General features: G+C 40.6%; 2 protein-coding genes across 3 annotated transcripts in view; both read left to right on the top strand.

Annotated features, from left to right (window-relative positions):
* LOC135234929 (matrix metalloproteinase-9-like) overlaps positions 1–16,198 on the top strand; it is a 44,784-nt gene that overhangs the window by 8,125 nt on the left and 20,461 nt on the right. Inside the window, exon 7 of one of the 2 annotated variants that reach the window (XM_064300066.1) lies at positions 124–1,419. The exons of the other annotated variant lie outside the window; for it this stretch is intronic. Coding sequence (XP_064156136.1) covers positions 124–248 — 125 coding nt within the window. The 3' untranslated portion in view covers positions 249–1,419. Of the gene's footprint in view, positions 1–123; positions 1,420–16,198 lie in introns of those variants that run through there. 2 annotated transcript variants of the gene reach the window in all.
* Positions 1–16,198, top strand: part of LOC135234926 (polymeric immunoglobulin receptor-like) — a 109,536-nt gene that overhangs the window by 81,989 nt on the left and 11,349 nt on the right. The window lies entirely within an intron of this gene.

Here is a 16,198-nt window from a genome sequence, read left to right as displayed (position 1 = left end):
TGACTTCTTTGGCAGATATGGTGCACATAATGTGTACACAGAAAAGGTCATAGATTATAGAGGGAGAGTATGGGTAAGTAGTGTACGATTAACCATTTAATGGTCTGCTGTGTGTCTCTGCAGGACACACCTACTTCTGCCGCGAAAGTTTCTATTGGAGGATGAACTCCCGAAAGCAGGTGGACCAGGTTGGCTACATCAAGTATGACGTTCTGAAGTGTTCTGTCCCCTCCCGCCGCCATTGGTGAGGACGACTCCCCCCTTTGCAGATCTCTTCAGAATAATTAACTGGCGTTGAGCATTTTGTTACCCCTGTGGGACTTAACTGTGTCGTATCAGCTGAAAAGCCTGACGAGACAGTTTGAGAATGACACGTTGCACCTGCAATTCCTGAGGTTTGAATCATCGTCTTCGATGATATGAAATGGGAATATTTGGCCTCATGCTCAAAACTATTTCAGAACAGTAGTAACCAACCCTGCGTCCTGTAGGTTTTCACTCCCACTCTAGCAAAGCACACCTCTTTCAACAGCTAGAGGTCTTGTTCAGCTGCTTATCAGTAGTGTGCCAAATTAGGGTTGGAATGAAAACCTGTTTGATCTCCAGAAACAGGGTTGGTTACCAATGTTTCAGAACATAGCACTTGAAATAAAATAGTTTTTTATCTGTTCTTTTAAAGTCAAGATTTTGTTGTGTGTCACTTTGAAAGGTACAGTGACACATTACCACATACGTATGTTTTGCACAATTATATATCACTGTGATTTAACAGTGGACATTGCCTGTCACAACCATCAGGCTCTCTGGTTGGTCACAAAAACAATGCACCATAATATGTGAATTAACTTTTTTCTCACATACTACCACATGTCTGATTCATGGCAATATTAAGTATTTCTTAATTTATACATGTGACCAAATATGTGTTTTTGGATGAAACGCAAAGACCAAAGAAAAAAAATTCAATTCTGTGAATAACAATTTTGCAATAATGTTGCAAATTATTCATCTGACTATCATTGACATTTTCACCAGTGGTGAGAAAGTTAAATCATCAATTCTTACAAATATGTACCTACATGTTGTTTAATAATTCTTATTGTTTGTACTGAAATTAAAGTTTCTAATTCAGCAGACCGAATTCTCGGTCTGTTTCTACTGCTTTTAACCTGTTTGCCTGGAGCAAACTCTAAGTCATTTGTGTCTGCTTTGAAAGCCTTGATTATTTAAATTGTTTATTTTATTTTATTTGAGTCTTATCATAAGCATTTTTTCTTGTTTGCTCATGAAATGAAAACTGCCTCAATGCACTGGAAGGCACATTAGAATCTCAGTCCAATATTAAGTTATTTTATAGCTCAAGGGAAATGTTGTCACTTTGCAGAACTGCAAGTTCAATAAACAAGCCATTTAAATACCTACTGTGACTGCTGTGATTATATCTACTCTGGCCGGTCGAAGGGTCCAAACAAAGTCCAAATGCACCAAAAACAGACAGAAACTGATCTAAAAACACAAACTCAGACATGCATCAATCTAAAACACAAACTAAAACAAACAAAAACCCACAAAGTTCACAAAATAAAAGAGTCTTCATAAAAACCTACCACACACAAAAGAAACCCCAAAGAAGATCTCCCCAGCCTCATACTGCAGGGCTTATATTGGGCCACAGGCAGGTGGAGGCAATCAAGCAATTAAGCAATTAGGTATTACCTCCACCTGCACTACCCAGGCAAGCAGAGGCTGGGGAGGTAACACTACCTTTAATTATGAATAAAAATGAAAAACAGGAAATGCATAATTATTATTAATTATTAATAATGATTGATAATAAACAAACCATAGCACCACTACAACAGCAATATAAAGTCATTTAATAGTGTGCTGGTGCTGTGCCATTGCATGTGGTCAGTACAGTCTGTATGCACTGTGGCATAGAGTCTATCAGAGTCTGGAATTCTGCAGAATGACATCACTTTTCCACAGGAAAGTCAATCAACTCACACTTAGTTGGTGGAACTGGAGAAAGCTGTATCAGGTGCCATTGCAGAATATATACTGTAAATATTAAACATGATTCAGATCATGTGACTGAAAAGGCCATATGGGTAATATCAGTGTTCTTCTCCTCAAACCACTGGGATTGAGTAACGTTCACCACACACACCAGCATGCACAAACAGATGTAGCGCAACACACACACACACAAGCACACGCACACACAAAACACACACACAGATGTTCACACACACAAGCACACGCACACACAAAACACACACACAGATGTTCACACACTCACACACACACACACGCACACACACACACACACACACACATACACACACACACATATACAGATGAACACACACACACACATACACGCAGAAATCCCCACCTCATGCTCTTTACATTGCTAAACATCTGCTGTCTTCAAAATGCCTCTCGTTTCCATTTAATTAACTCCAGGGGTTTAGCTGCTAGCTAGCCATGCCTAGTTTCTAAATTTCAGTGAAGTTTTGCTGGTCACATGCTGTAATTTGTCAGCACATCTTTGCAAATCACACTGAGGTGCACTCGATCCTGTCCAAGTAAATCCCAAATAGGTTAACTGGCCATCATACTTGGTTTGGTGCCGGTGCTTTGAAGCTGTGGTGCCTCTGCTCTAAAAAACCTCTCCATGTTGCTTAGCTAGCTCGCCTGCAGATGGTTCCTTGGAGACTGCAGACTGACGTAGTAACATTAGAACAGGCCAAGTTATAACATTACAATGGGTTAGCCTACTAGCTAAATACCTAATCAATTTTTTTGGGCTTTAAAACATAGTTTCTCAGCTAAACAAAAAACTAAATACAATTTGTACTCCTTGTGACCTCTAGATTTTCCTAACAGTAGGCTAGTCCAAAGGGGACAGACAGTTCAAAATTGAGAGTCTCTCAAAACAACTTGTGATTTCATTTTCACAGTAATGTGTCAGTTTATTTCTTGTTTTAGCACCTTTTCTGTATTGCCTGTTCATTAGTTAAATCATGTGAGTGAGTCTGCTGTGTGTTTTCACCCTCCCTTCTCTGTGCCTCCCTGGAGCTCTCTGGCGCCCCCCTGAGGAGGCCTGCCTCACACTTTGAAATCCTCTACCCTATTAAATTCTACTTAAACCAAAAACATGCAACATGATAACATTCTACTGAACTAGAGTCTTAAGAATTTTTTGGATAATTTGCATTTTTTCCCTATCTCTGTAACAACATTAAGTTAACATACTGTGAAGAAAGTCGTAAGGGAACACTTGAAAGGAACAGTGTCTGTCATCTTAATTGCTCCTTAAACTACATGAGAGTTATACACATGAACAGAATGTTGTGCATTACTACATAATGAATTCGTTCGGTAGGTCACAAAGAACCAAATGTACCAAATGCGTCCCCATTTCCACCGCAAGTTCCAGCTTACTGCTCGCAAGAGTAACGCCTAATTGTACACCAAACTCAGAGTCACAACAAATCACACACACAGACACACACAAAACACACACACACACACGTACATACACCACAAATATAGCCACATGATAACACCAGCTCAAATGAATCATCAGAGAACTGACAGTGTGATAATATCTTTGGTTGTTTGAGAAAATCCAGAAAATTGAACAATTATAATTAGGGTCTGCCATCATATTTGGAAATTATTACAGCAAAAAATGGTATAGTTAAAATGGTGTATGCTGTATTATACATACACAGTAGCTAAATGTTGCATATGAGCAGGTCAAGGCTGTAGTTAAAAGAGTTAACATGGTGAATAAAAGCACCAGACTCCCAGGACTCTTGTGCAAGCTTGAACTTAAACCTGCACTCACGCCCTTGCCACAGTTGCATTTCCTTCCCTTCACTCGGGTCATGACAGCACAGACCCAGCTAAGAACAGGAAGGACACAGACCGTTTGTGTTCCTCTCAGATACACACTCCAAAACAGAAGCGTCGCCTTCAGATCCAGCAGCAATGAGGCTGGCTTTGGTCCTCTCCTTCCTCTCAGGTAAACACAGACATCTCTGTTTTACTCTCATTCTGATTGGCTGATGCGATCCATTATTATAGGACAGGAGCGTGGTGGACTGAATAGTGTTAGTTTCCGCTGTACCAGGGTTTAAATCAGCACTGAGTTTTATCCACGCAATGAATGCTGAGCAGAAATGTGGAAACTTAAAGAGAACGTGGTTAACATAATATGGGTTTTGTTTACGATTGTCTATGGTGTAACTATGTACATGGTAAGCTCTTATACATGTGTTTATATAAACTGTAAATGTTCTGTAACAGCTTTGTTAAGCAATGTGCAAGATATAAGCTGAAATATGCAATTACTGGGTTGAGCATAATTCATGGAGAACACATTCATAACATGTAAATTAATGTTGTTATAACATATGTGCATAGTGTCTATGGTGAAGCATTAATCTGAAATGTTTTTCTGTGCCATTGTACTGAGGAGCCTTACTATAGTGATCAAATGGCTACACTACACTTAAGCATCATCATAAAACATTTATTCTGTGCTTTTTTAGGAGCCTACTCTGCTGTTGTCTGGGGTCCAGGGGAGGTGAGGGTCTTGGTGGGTCACAGCGTGACTGTCCCCTGTAGATATACAGATCATGATAAGAATGAGAAATACTGGTGCAAAGAAAATACATTTGGGCCTTGTAGCGATTTAGTGAAGACTGACGGCACCACCAAAGACGAAAGAATGTCGATTAGAGATAATCAAACAGAGAGAGTGTTCTCTGTAACGATGAAGGATCTGAGAGAGGAGGACAATGGATGGTATCAGTGTGGAATATCAATACCAAGATGGTTCGACGAAATGAGTCCACCAGTGTACATCAGTGTCAAAAAAGGTATTTTTCATGAATCCCTGTCATAGTGCTAATTATGACAGGAAATTACTTTTGAGTTGTTCATATTGTCAAGAAATCCAAACCAAAATATCATTAGCAAATAGAGATAAGTGAGAAAACATGTATATGGATATGAATCAGATAAATACTCCAATACTGAGTAATATGTTTCAGGTGATGGGCACATTAAACTGTGTTAAATCAGCCCTGGCAGAGTGCATACGGTCCCTGTTGGACTCATTATGTGCTCTATTAGAGTATAATTAACACTGGACATTTTACTGTATGGGACTGGTTCACAACATGAGGGAAAAAACAGCCGTTCTAAAGAAGCATTTCAGATTATAAATAACGGAGCTAATTTATTTTCACTATGGTAATCAAGTGTTTTTCTTTCCATAAACCTTCTACATTCCTCTAGGTGCGACCATACCAGATCTCTGGGGGCCTATGAATGTAATTGGGCAAGCATCCAGCAGTGAAACAATCAGATGTCAGTATTCTGCAGATTACACCGATAGTGTTAAATACTGGTGTAAAAAAGCTGGTGAGGACGGATGCAGCCCTGTGGTGAACACTGAAAATAAAGAGAGAGAAAATAGAACCCAGATCATAGATGACCGTTCCAACAGACAGTTCCTGATCATCATCAGTAACCTCACAGCACAGGACACTGGCGTGTACTATTGTGGAGTGAAGGGACATTCCTCCCTCAGTGGCAATCGGGTTCCGGTGCACCTGAATGTTGAAGCAGGTAAGGGTGCTCACACTGCATCATGGGTATCTGGAAGGATGCTTTAAGTGAAATCTGTTGAAATATATGACTTAGGTGTATTAACTGTCTTAACTACTACTTGTATTTTTTCCATAGACTGCGTTGTTGCCGTTCTCGTTGTTAGTGTTAATCAGTTTAACCTTCGGGGTCCAAGTTGAACTATACGGTTGTTCCCTGCACTTGGACCGGTACTTCTCTCTAGGGGTTTCGTCATACTTGTTCCTGGTTATGGTTATACACTTTGTTGTTTGTCGCTCTGGATAAGAGCGTCTGCCAAATGCCTGTAATGTAATGTAATGTAATATATCTAATTTCATGTATTACTGATTATGATACTTTAAGAACCACAAATCTTAAAGTTCATTTTTTTGCAAATCATTGAAACTTTTTCATGCATATAATTTTGTTTAAAAAATATATATAGACCATTCTGAAATGTCAACCACATCCAAGACTCCAGTAAAATCAATTCCTGCATCCACAGTAGGAAAACCAGAAAATGAGAATTGGAGGTCTACAGAAAAACAAGAAGGAACAGCAATAGCAAAGAATCCTCCGTAAGTAAACCATAATCACAAAACAAAAAATGCAAAAATAAGTTGAGCGTTAAACAATGCAGATTATTTGAAAAGGTTACTACAGGAAAATGATACTGTCATGACCAGGGTGACACAATAAAAATAACATAAGATTATACATCAACGTCAGCAACGGACCCTCAAAATAATTCAACAAATGTTTCTTCAAATCTGTGATAAATTTGAACATCAACGTAACCAGCAGCACAGAAGGATGACCCCAAACAAAGCTCTCTCCATTTATGACTGCTGCACATGAACATGCTGACATGACAGAGCGTGTCTCTGTCAGAGAGTCTGTCTCTCCTGAGGAAAAGTGCCTCGTTCTTATTGGTTGCCTGGTATTTCCTCCCTGATAGGGCGCCTTCATCCCCGCTGCCCACTCTCGCCATTTCCGCCAGAGTTTTTCTGTGTGGCTACTGTTTGCATCCATCCATCCATCATCCATCTATCCTTTCATCCATCCATTATCTAACCTGCTTATTCCTGGTCAGGGTCACAGGGGGGCCGAAGCCTATCCCAGAATGCACTGGGCCCGGGGCAGGAATGCACCCTGGACAGGACACCAATCCATCGCTGGCCTGTTTTTGCATCCAAGGTCAAACGTAAGTCGATATTTGTCTGAGAGCAGTTGTCTATTTTTTAAGCATGAAAACTCATGACTACTTCCTCTTTTTGGCAATAGCATTATTCTCCATGGCTTCATTGCAGGGGAGTTTAGACTAAAGAAGCATGAAGTTATGGCTCGTTTGCAGGAGACCTGTCTCTACTGTTTGGAGGAGTCCCTTCTTCAGACTGCTTCTTGGATGGATGATGTATTGTGAATACCAAGTCACTCAATGTATAAATGTTGTTTCCTTTGATACCATTGTAGCGTGAACAGCTTGCATGGTAAAGTGATGGTTCGGAGTGACATAAAGAAAATGACAAAGTGAGGTCAAATCCTAAAACTTAATTTAATAAGTAGATAAATCTAAATGCTATAAAACTACTACACATTCATTTATTTAACTGACAAGAGGCAAACATCTTGAGCAACAGACTTTTCAAGGAGACTGTGGTTGGCCATAGCTAGACGATTTCTTTTTCTAAAAATAAAAACAGCAACACAGCAACTGTCATGTGGGCCACTTCCTACAAAGCCTCAAACTTTTAAAACTCAGTTAATATGCTCACAGCAGTCATATGAAGGTTTATAAAGGCTTTAGGAATGCAAATAGTGTTACCACAATTTCCATAATTTGTCTTGTCTGCATCTGCGTGTGAGTGCATGCGTGCATGTATGCATGTGTGTGTGTACGCGTGTATGTGTGTGTATACGTGTGTGTACATGTGTACGTGTGTGTACGTGCGTGTGTGTAAATGTGCATGTGATTGTGTGTGTGTGCATGTGTGTTTGTGTGTGTGTGTATTCATGTGCGTGTGTGTACGTGTGTGTGTGCGTTTTTGTGTGTATGTGTGTGCGTGATTACATGTATGCATGTGTGTGTGTGCATGTGTGCTTGTGTGTGTACATGTGCATGTGTCTGTGTGTGTGTGCGTGTATGTACATGTGCATGTGTGTGTTTGTGTGTATGTGTGTGCATGTGTGTACGTGTGCATGTGTGTGTGGGTGTGAGCGTGTGTGTGTGTACGTGTGTGCGCATGTGTGTGTGTGTGTGCGTGTGTGTGTGTGTACGTGTGTGTGTGTGTGTGCGTGCATGTGTGTGTGCGTGTGCGCGTGTGTGCGTGCGTGTGTGTGTGTGTGCATGTGTGTGATTACATGTATGCATGTGTGTGTGTGCATGTGTGCGTGCGTGTGTGTATGTGTGTGTGTTTGTGTGTGTGTGTGCGTGTTTGTGCGTGCGTGTGTGTGTGCGTGTGTGAGTGTATGTGTTTGTGTGTGCGTGTGTGTGAGTGCGTGTGTGCGTGTGTTTATGTGTGCGCGTGTGCGCGTGTGCACGTGTACATGTGTGTGTGTGCGCGTGTGTGTGTTTGTGTGTGTTTATGTGTGCGCGTGTGTGTGCGTGTGTACGTGTGTGTGTGTGTGTGTACATGTGTTTGTGTGTGTGTGTGTGTGCGCGCGCATGTGTGTGTGTGTGTGTGTGTTTTTCTCTCTTATACATTCCCAGGACTCCAGATGGGTGAGCTGGGCCCTTCATCCTCCCCCTTGCCATACCAGGGAGGGACCGCATCTGACGCCATGTTCCTTTGGACTCTCAAAACTTATTTTACATGAAGACTAAATGCTGGCTCCTCATTTAGAGTATTTTTTCAAGACCAAAAGAATGTGGGTTAATGTTAGGTTCTTGTGTGCTTATTCAGTGTTCATGATATGCTAGACATAGCCAATCATTTACTGTTATATTTCAGTATATACTTATGTATTAACCAATTACCAGTCAGATTTAGAATTGCGCATGTTTGAGCAAAACCAATCATGTACTTTTACTTTCAGTTATAAGAAGAGGGCAGCGCCCCTGCTCTTCAGTTCATATTTGTGCTCTTTGCTGTGTGTAAGTGCCAGACTCTATCTGCAGAAATAAACCCTGTCTCTCACAAGGATATGCGTCATGTTTACAGTTTTGTCCTTCTAAATCTATAAAAAAAATACACACACTGGTTTCATGAGTGCAAGAGGAGATGTCTGCCAGAGGCAGTGATGTGTTAGCTCTGGTTATATGATCATGCACACAGCAGCCATTGATAGTGTATGACCTGTACGTGTCCTACCCAGACCTGGGTCAAATACAAATACGTATTTGTATTAATATTTGCACATGTATGTAAATACATATTTGAAGTATTTTAAAATACATTTACATATGAAATACTTTGTATTTGACTTAGTTAAATTATTTTAATGGAAAACCAAATACTTTCAGAAATAGAATTTAAAAATACATATCTTTGAATAAATACTTTCCTGTGAAACCAAATACTTTTTCAAATAGTATTTGGAGGCTTTTAAAACACATTAAAACACACAATACAATTTAAAAATATGTAAAATACATACCAAATAATTTGATAAAATAAAAATCAAATATAATAATATCAAAATTGTCATTAAAACCAGGATGTATTTATGTAAGTGTACTATATTCAGTAGCCAATACAGAATATTATACTGTCGGAAATATTTAGCTTTAAGAATTGCAATTATAACATGTAAAATATTCAGATGTGATGATTTCAAAAATACTGACCCAGCCTTACACCTGTTGTCAATTTGCCAATACAGCCAGCTGGCTTTATATACCCCAACCAGACATGCAGTCAATGGAATGGATGGTGGTTGCAGAGACGGAAACCAAACCTAAAAGTGGTGTGCATAGGAGTGGTTGAGCCGTACATATTCACTACCAATTAACAATGGAAAATGACACAACTGGACTGGGACAGGTCAGCAGCCACCAGACGCGTTCTCATCAAAATACTGTCCTCTAATTAGACAACATGCTCAGCTGTCAGAGCTGATAGGTTTCACATATTCAGTGCTTTTTAGATCTTTCAACAGCTTGGTGCAATTGCACATGCTGCATCACTGGCCTACTTTTTTTAAAGAAAGTAATATTTGAAATGTAATATTTGAAAGTAATTGCAAATGCATGCAAATGCTTCTTAAATGATTTTCAAATACAATTTGTTATTTAAATACTCAGTTTTTGTAAATGGTGTTTTTCAAATAATTTTAAAAAAAATTACTAATTAAAATACTTGAAATATGTATTTGACCCAGGTCCGGTCTTATCCCTGCAACCTGTTCGCAATCGCTGTCATGCACTGCCATCTACAGGCTGGATGTAAAAGCCCAGACCATCGACAATCAGACATGGGCTACCCACGCTCTGTTAACCAGGTCTTCGGAGGTGTTACAATCTGAGTCAGACTGTAACAGGATGAATGATGAGGGAAGTGAGTGGGGAATGGGTAAGAGGGAACGTACCACAAACCGACCAGTAATGCCCTATCTGCCTCCTCAAATCTAACTGAAAACTAGTATTTTTAGGGTATTGGGCACAGGGCAGCTTTGAACACTGAACTTTGGATAGTTAGCCGATAGCCTGAAACCAAAAGTCAGAATAGCATACCCGTAACAGAGAGTTAAAATGATGTGAAATGGGAATACTTAGACTCATGCTCAAGGCTATTTCAGAACAGTGGTAACCAACTCTACCGGCCTGTAGGTCTTCACTACCACCCTAGTAAAGCACACCTCATTCAACAGCTAGAGGTCTTGTTCAGCTGCTTATTAGTAGAGTCAAGTGTGCCAAATTAGGATTGGAATGAAAACCTGTTTGATCTCCAGAAACAGGGTTGGTTACCAATGTTTCAGAACATAGAACTTAGAGTCAAGATTTTGTTGTGTGTCACTTTGAAAGGTACAGTGACACATTACCACATACGTATGTTTTGCACAATTATATATCACTGTGATTTAACAGTGGACATTGCCTGTCACAACCATCAGGCTCTCTGGTTGGTCACAAAAACAATGCACCATAATATGTGAATGAACTTTTTTCTCACATACTACCACATGTCTGATTCATGGCAATATTAAGTATTTCTAAATTTATACATGTGACCAAATATGTGTTTTTGGATGAAACACAAAGACCAAAGAGCAAAAATAATTGTTTCAAATCTGTGAATAATAATTTTGCAATAATGTTGCAAATTATTCATCTGACTATCATTGACATTTTCACCAGTGGTGAGAAAGTTAAATCATCAATTCTTACAAATATGTACCTACATGTTGTTTAATAATTCTTATTGTTTGTACTGAAATTAAAGTTTCTAATTCAGCAGACCGAATTCTCGGTCTGTTTCTACTGCTTTTAACCTGTTTGCCTGGAGCAAACTCTAAGTCATTTGTGTCTGCTTTGAAAGCCTTGATAATTTAAATTGTTTATTTTATTTTGAGTCTTATCATAGGCATTTTTTTTTCATGCTCATGAAAACTGCCTCAATGCACTGGAAGGCATATTAGAATCTCAGTCCAATATTAAGTTATTTTATAGCTCAAGGGAAATGTTGTTACTTTGTAGAACTGCAAGTTCAATAAACAAGCCATATAAATGCTTATGATTAAGTCTACCTTTAATTATGAATAAAAATGAACAAGCAATGCATAATTATTGATAATAAACAAAACATAGCACCACTACAACAGCAATATAAAGTCATTTAACAGTGAGCTGGTGCTGTGCCATTGCATGTGGCCAGTACAGTCTGTATGCACTGTGGCACAGAGTCTATCAGAGTCTGGAATTCGGCAGAATGGCATAAATTTTCCACAGGAGAGTCAGTCAACTCACACTTAGTTGGTGGAACTGGAGAAAGCTGTATCAGGTGCCCTTGCAGAATATGTACTGTAAACAGGGTTCAGATCATGTGACTGAAAAGGCCATATGGGTAATATCAGTGTTCTTCTCCTCAAACCACTGGGGTAACGTTTTGTGAAAAGGGGTAGTGTCAACTTGAAAGACATTGCCCTCTGAAGAAAATAAATACTTAACATGGAGTGATGCTGACCATTCAGTGCCATGGCAGTACTCAGAGTACACCAGTATGCTAACACAGAATTACTAGAGCCCTTTACTGCTGGAGCACGACTATCTTTCCATATTTTGTTCACTATCTGCGCTCTCTAAAATAAGCCGCGTTTCCACCGAAATTACCCGGAACTTTCAGTCCCAGGAACTACTTTACCAGGAACTAAAAGGTTCCTTCAGCCAATGGTTGTCTGCGTTTCCACCGGGGTCTAAAGTACCGCGAAGATTAGGTAAATAAAGCCCACTGACGTTGTCGTCGGTCCATCTGTCATATGAGTTCTTCTGTAACCCCATACTACCACCGAAGTAGCCTACATTATTTTCTAATAACCGGGACAGCCCGGAGGGGTTTATTCCACTTATATACAACGGGTTACCAACAATGACTATATATGGTTACTTTTGTATTTATTGATTTTCATATATCCTCTCAAACACATTCATTACATTACATTACATTACATTATAGGCATTTAGCAGACGCTCTTATCCAGAGCGACGTACAACAAGTGCATAGGTTTCAAGATGTAGAGGCGCAAAAGAAACACTAGAGTGAAGTAAGGATCGTAGTGCCAGAAGTGACCACATCGATCAGGACTCCAACCCTGTAGAGTAAGCTTGTTCAGCAGCAAGAATCCTACCAAGTACAAAGTACAAACTAGCACTGGAATCACACCTAATCATACAAAAACAATCCTACCAGATACACTAACAATCAAATTATCCTAGCTAGGTACAATGAGCTGAACTATAGGCTAGGGAGGGGTGGGGAGAGGTGCAGCCTGAAGAGATGAGTCTTCAGTCTGCGTTTGAAAGTGGTGAGATTCTCTGCTGTTCTGACCATCACGGGGAGGTCATTCCACCAGCGAGGGGCCAGGACAGACAGCAGACGGGAGCGGGAAGTGCAGACGCGAAGAGGGGGAGGTGCCAAGCGTCCAGAGGTGGCAGAACGGAGAGGTCTGGCTGGTGTGTAGGGTCTGATGATCCTCTGAATGTACCCTGGTGCTGACCCCTTAGCTGCCTGGTATGCAAGCACCAAGGACTTAAATTTGATGCGAGCCATAACAGGCAGCCAGTGGAGGTCAGTGAGCAGGGGGGTGACATGGGAATGTCTGGGGAGGTTGTAGACCAGACGCGCTGCAGCATTCTGGATGAGCTGCAGGGGTCTGATGGCGGATGCTGGCAGACCAGCCAGTAGCGAGTTGCAGTAGTCCAAGCGGGACAGGACCATCGCTTGAACCAGGAGCTGGGTTGCGTAGGTGGTGAGGAAGGGGCGGATTCTCCGGATGTTGTACAGGAAGAACCTGCACGTTCGACTCACCGCCGTGATGTTCTGGGAGAGGGACAGTCTGTTGTCCATCACCACTCCATCATTAACAGCAGAAAACATGCACACGTTGTAAACAATTAGCTGTTTTATTACTTTCTCGTCGTCAATTCCATATAGGCTAATCGCAAAATGACAAGAATAGAACGAAAACTCGGACTTGCGTGAAAATGTAAATTAATAGTGGTACAGCCACCGTTTGCTTTCCTTCGAAGTTACTGCTAGCCGAGCAGCGACGTGTGCCCTCCAGATGCGAACCATGCACCATAAATGAGTCCATAGTCTTCCTGGTCTTTTCGTGGAATTGAAAAATGGCAGTAAAATTGAGTAAAATTACGGCAGTCTGAAAAAGCTAAAGGGAAGATTACTAGAATTAACCTGTTATTTTACCCGGATAAAAAGTGCGGAAGGTGATTTCCAGTTTGCTTGTACTGTATCACCAATGTTAATCGTGCAGAACTACCGCATACCTCACATAACTGTATCAAACGTTTTGAGTCAATTACAACGGGCTAACAAAGAAAATCCGGAATAAAATATTCAGCAACCGAATTAATCCGTTTGAATGTTTTGGTAGCCTACGTAATATGCTGTCCCAGCACGAAAGCTTAGCATTTTATAAAACGAATACTAAAGCAAGAAAAGAACAGAAGAGCCCACGTTATAATTCCAAGACGTTGACAGGTTATAACCAAAAGTAGGCTACTGCGTCGCATAACATACAAGTTTGATTTGAAGTTATTATGAAAATAAATTGGTTTGCGCTGCATATTTTCAAACATGGCGGGTAATGGCGGAAAATAAATACAACACAAACGCTACGAGTACTCGACCAATCAGAAATGTTCAGCGCTGCAAGCTCCACCCAAAAGGTTCCTGTACTTTCGGAAAGTACTACCCCCCGAGCAGGAACGTTTTGGGGGGTAAAACAAAGCCCCCAGAACTAAATTTAGACCCTAGTTCCTGCGGTGGAAACGCACTGAGTTCCTCAAAAGGTTCCTAGTTCCGGGGTATAGTTCCTGCGGTGGAAACGCGGCTATAGAAACATTTCCACCAATTGCTTTTATGAGGGTCAGAATTGCTCACCAAAAGTATAATCAGGCCAGGCGATTAGAACTGTCCAAAGCCTACAATGCCCCCATGGGGATATCGATGGTAATGCAGGTTGAAATAATTGCCCACACAGAACACACACACACACACACAAACTCACACAAACACCCACACACGCACGCACACATACAAACACACAAATATGAACACGTACACACGCACACACACACACACACACACACACACACATACATACATACATACATACATACAAACACGTACACACACATGCACAAACACACACATATACACACATACAAACATACACACACACACACATACATACACACACACACACACACACACACTCACAACTCACAAATATACGCACTGTGGGACAAGCAAGGATTAATTAAAAATATGTTTGTTTTCTGTATCCAGTGTTTCCAAAAGGCAATGCCCTTGTTAAAATGTTCAGCACTCTGAAAACTGTACAATACTGAACAAGTGTTATTGCATGCTCCCTCACTTAACCTACATACAAAACATATTTTATGTGATTTAATTTAATAATTGTTGTTCAAAATGGGAATTATTAAGTAAATCGCTGAATTCATTGGTAGATCAGTCTACAGTAAACTGGTGGAATCTACCAACAAGTCGAAACAAGCTCTCTATCAGGTTTTAAGATTAAACAATTGAATTCAATACAAAGCAGTCACTTAGATTAATGAATTGAAACCATACATTCTTTATTGAATGCAGGGGCACTACTTCTAAATGACAGAACAGAAGACTATTATACAAAACCTTAAACAATTGATTTGGTAATACCAGAAAAGAGAGAGAGAGACAGACAAGACAGATCTTGTCAAAGTGTTACCCACTTCTAGTTTCAACGCCACAGGATGAAAGGAAACCAGCTAAAAACACACAACAAAGGAACCACCATCAAAATAAAAAGAGAAAAACTCCATCTCCACAAGCTCCGAAACCAACCGCAACACAACACAACTTCTTCCTGTGACCATCTTAAATACCTTACCCAGCATGGCTTGAGGATGTCTGCCCCGATTGGGTGATGCCAAGTTAAGGTGTAGGAGAGAAGGGAAGGGGGGTCAGACTCATTTATGACAAGGACTGGCCTACCTAAAGATTGCATTCAAACTTAAAGGGAAATGTTAGGCATGTAGCCATGGAGGGTTTCACATGTACACACACACACACACACGCATACACACACACACACACACACACACACACACACACGTGCACACACACACAAACATACTCACACATATGCACATGTGCACGCACACACACACACACACACAAACATACACACATATACACATGTGCACACACACACACATACAAACGTGCACACACACACACACACACACACATACACACACCTATACAAACGTGCACACACACACACACATATACATACATACACACACATATACACACGTGCACACACACACACATACACACACACATATATACACACGTGCACATACACACACACGTGCACACACACACACAAACACACACATATACACATGTCCACACACACACAGACACACACATATACACACGTGCACACACACACACATGCACACACGCACACACACATATACACACATGCACACACACATTCACACACACACATACATACACACACCTATAGAAACCTGCACACACATACATACACACACATATACACACGTGTACACAGACACACACGCACATACACCCAAACACACACATATACACATGTGCACATACACACACACACACACACACACAGGTGCACACACACACAAACACACACATATACACATGTCCACACACACACACACACATATACAGATGTGCACACACACACACACACACATGCACAAACGCACACACACAAATACACACGTGCATATACACATATACACATATGCACACACACACACATACACACACACACACGTGCACACACACACAAACATACTCACACATATACACACGTGCAC

Source organism: Anguilla rostrata, chromosome 11 (assembly GCF_018555375.3).
Source record: "Anguilla rostrata isolate EN2019 chromosome 11, ASM1855537v3, whole genome shotgun sequence".
NCBI lineage: Eukaryota > Metazoa > Chordata > Actinopteri > Anguilliformes > Anguillidae > Anguilla > Anguilla rostrata.
The sequence above is the reverse complement of the archived record's forward strand: the minus strand, read 5'-3'. Positions and strand labels throughout refer to the sequence as shown.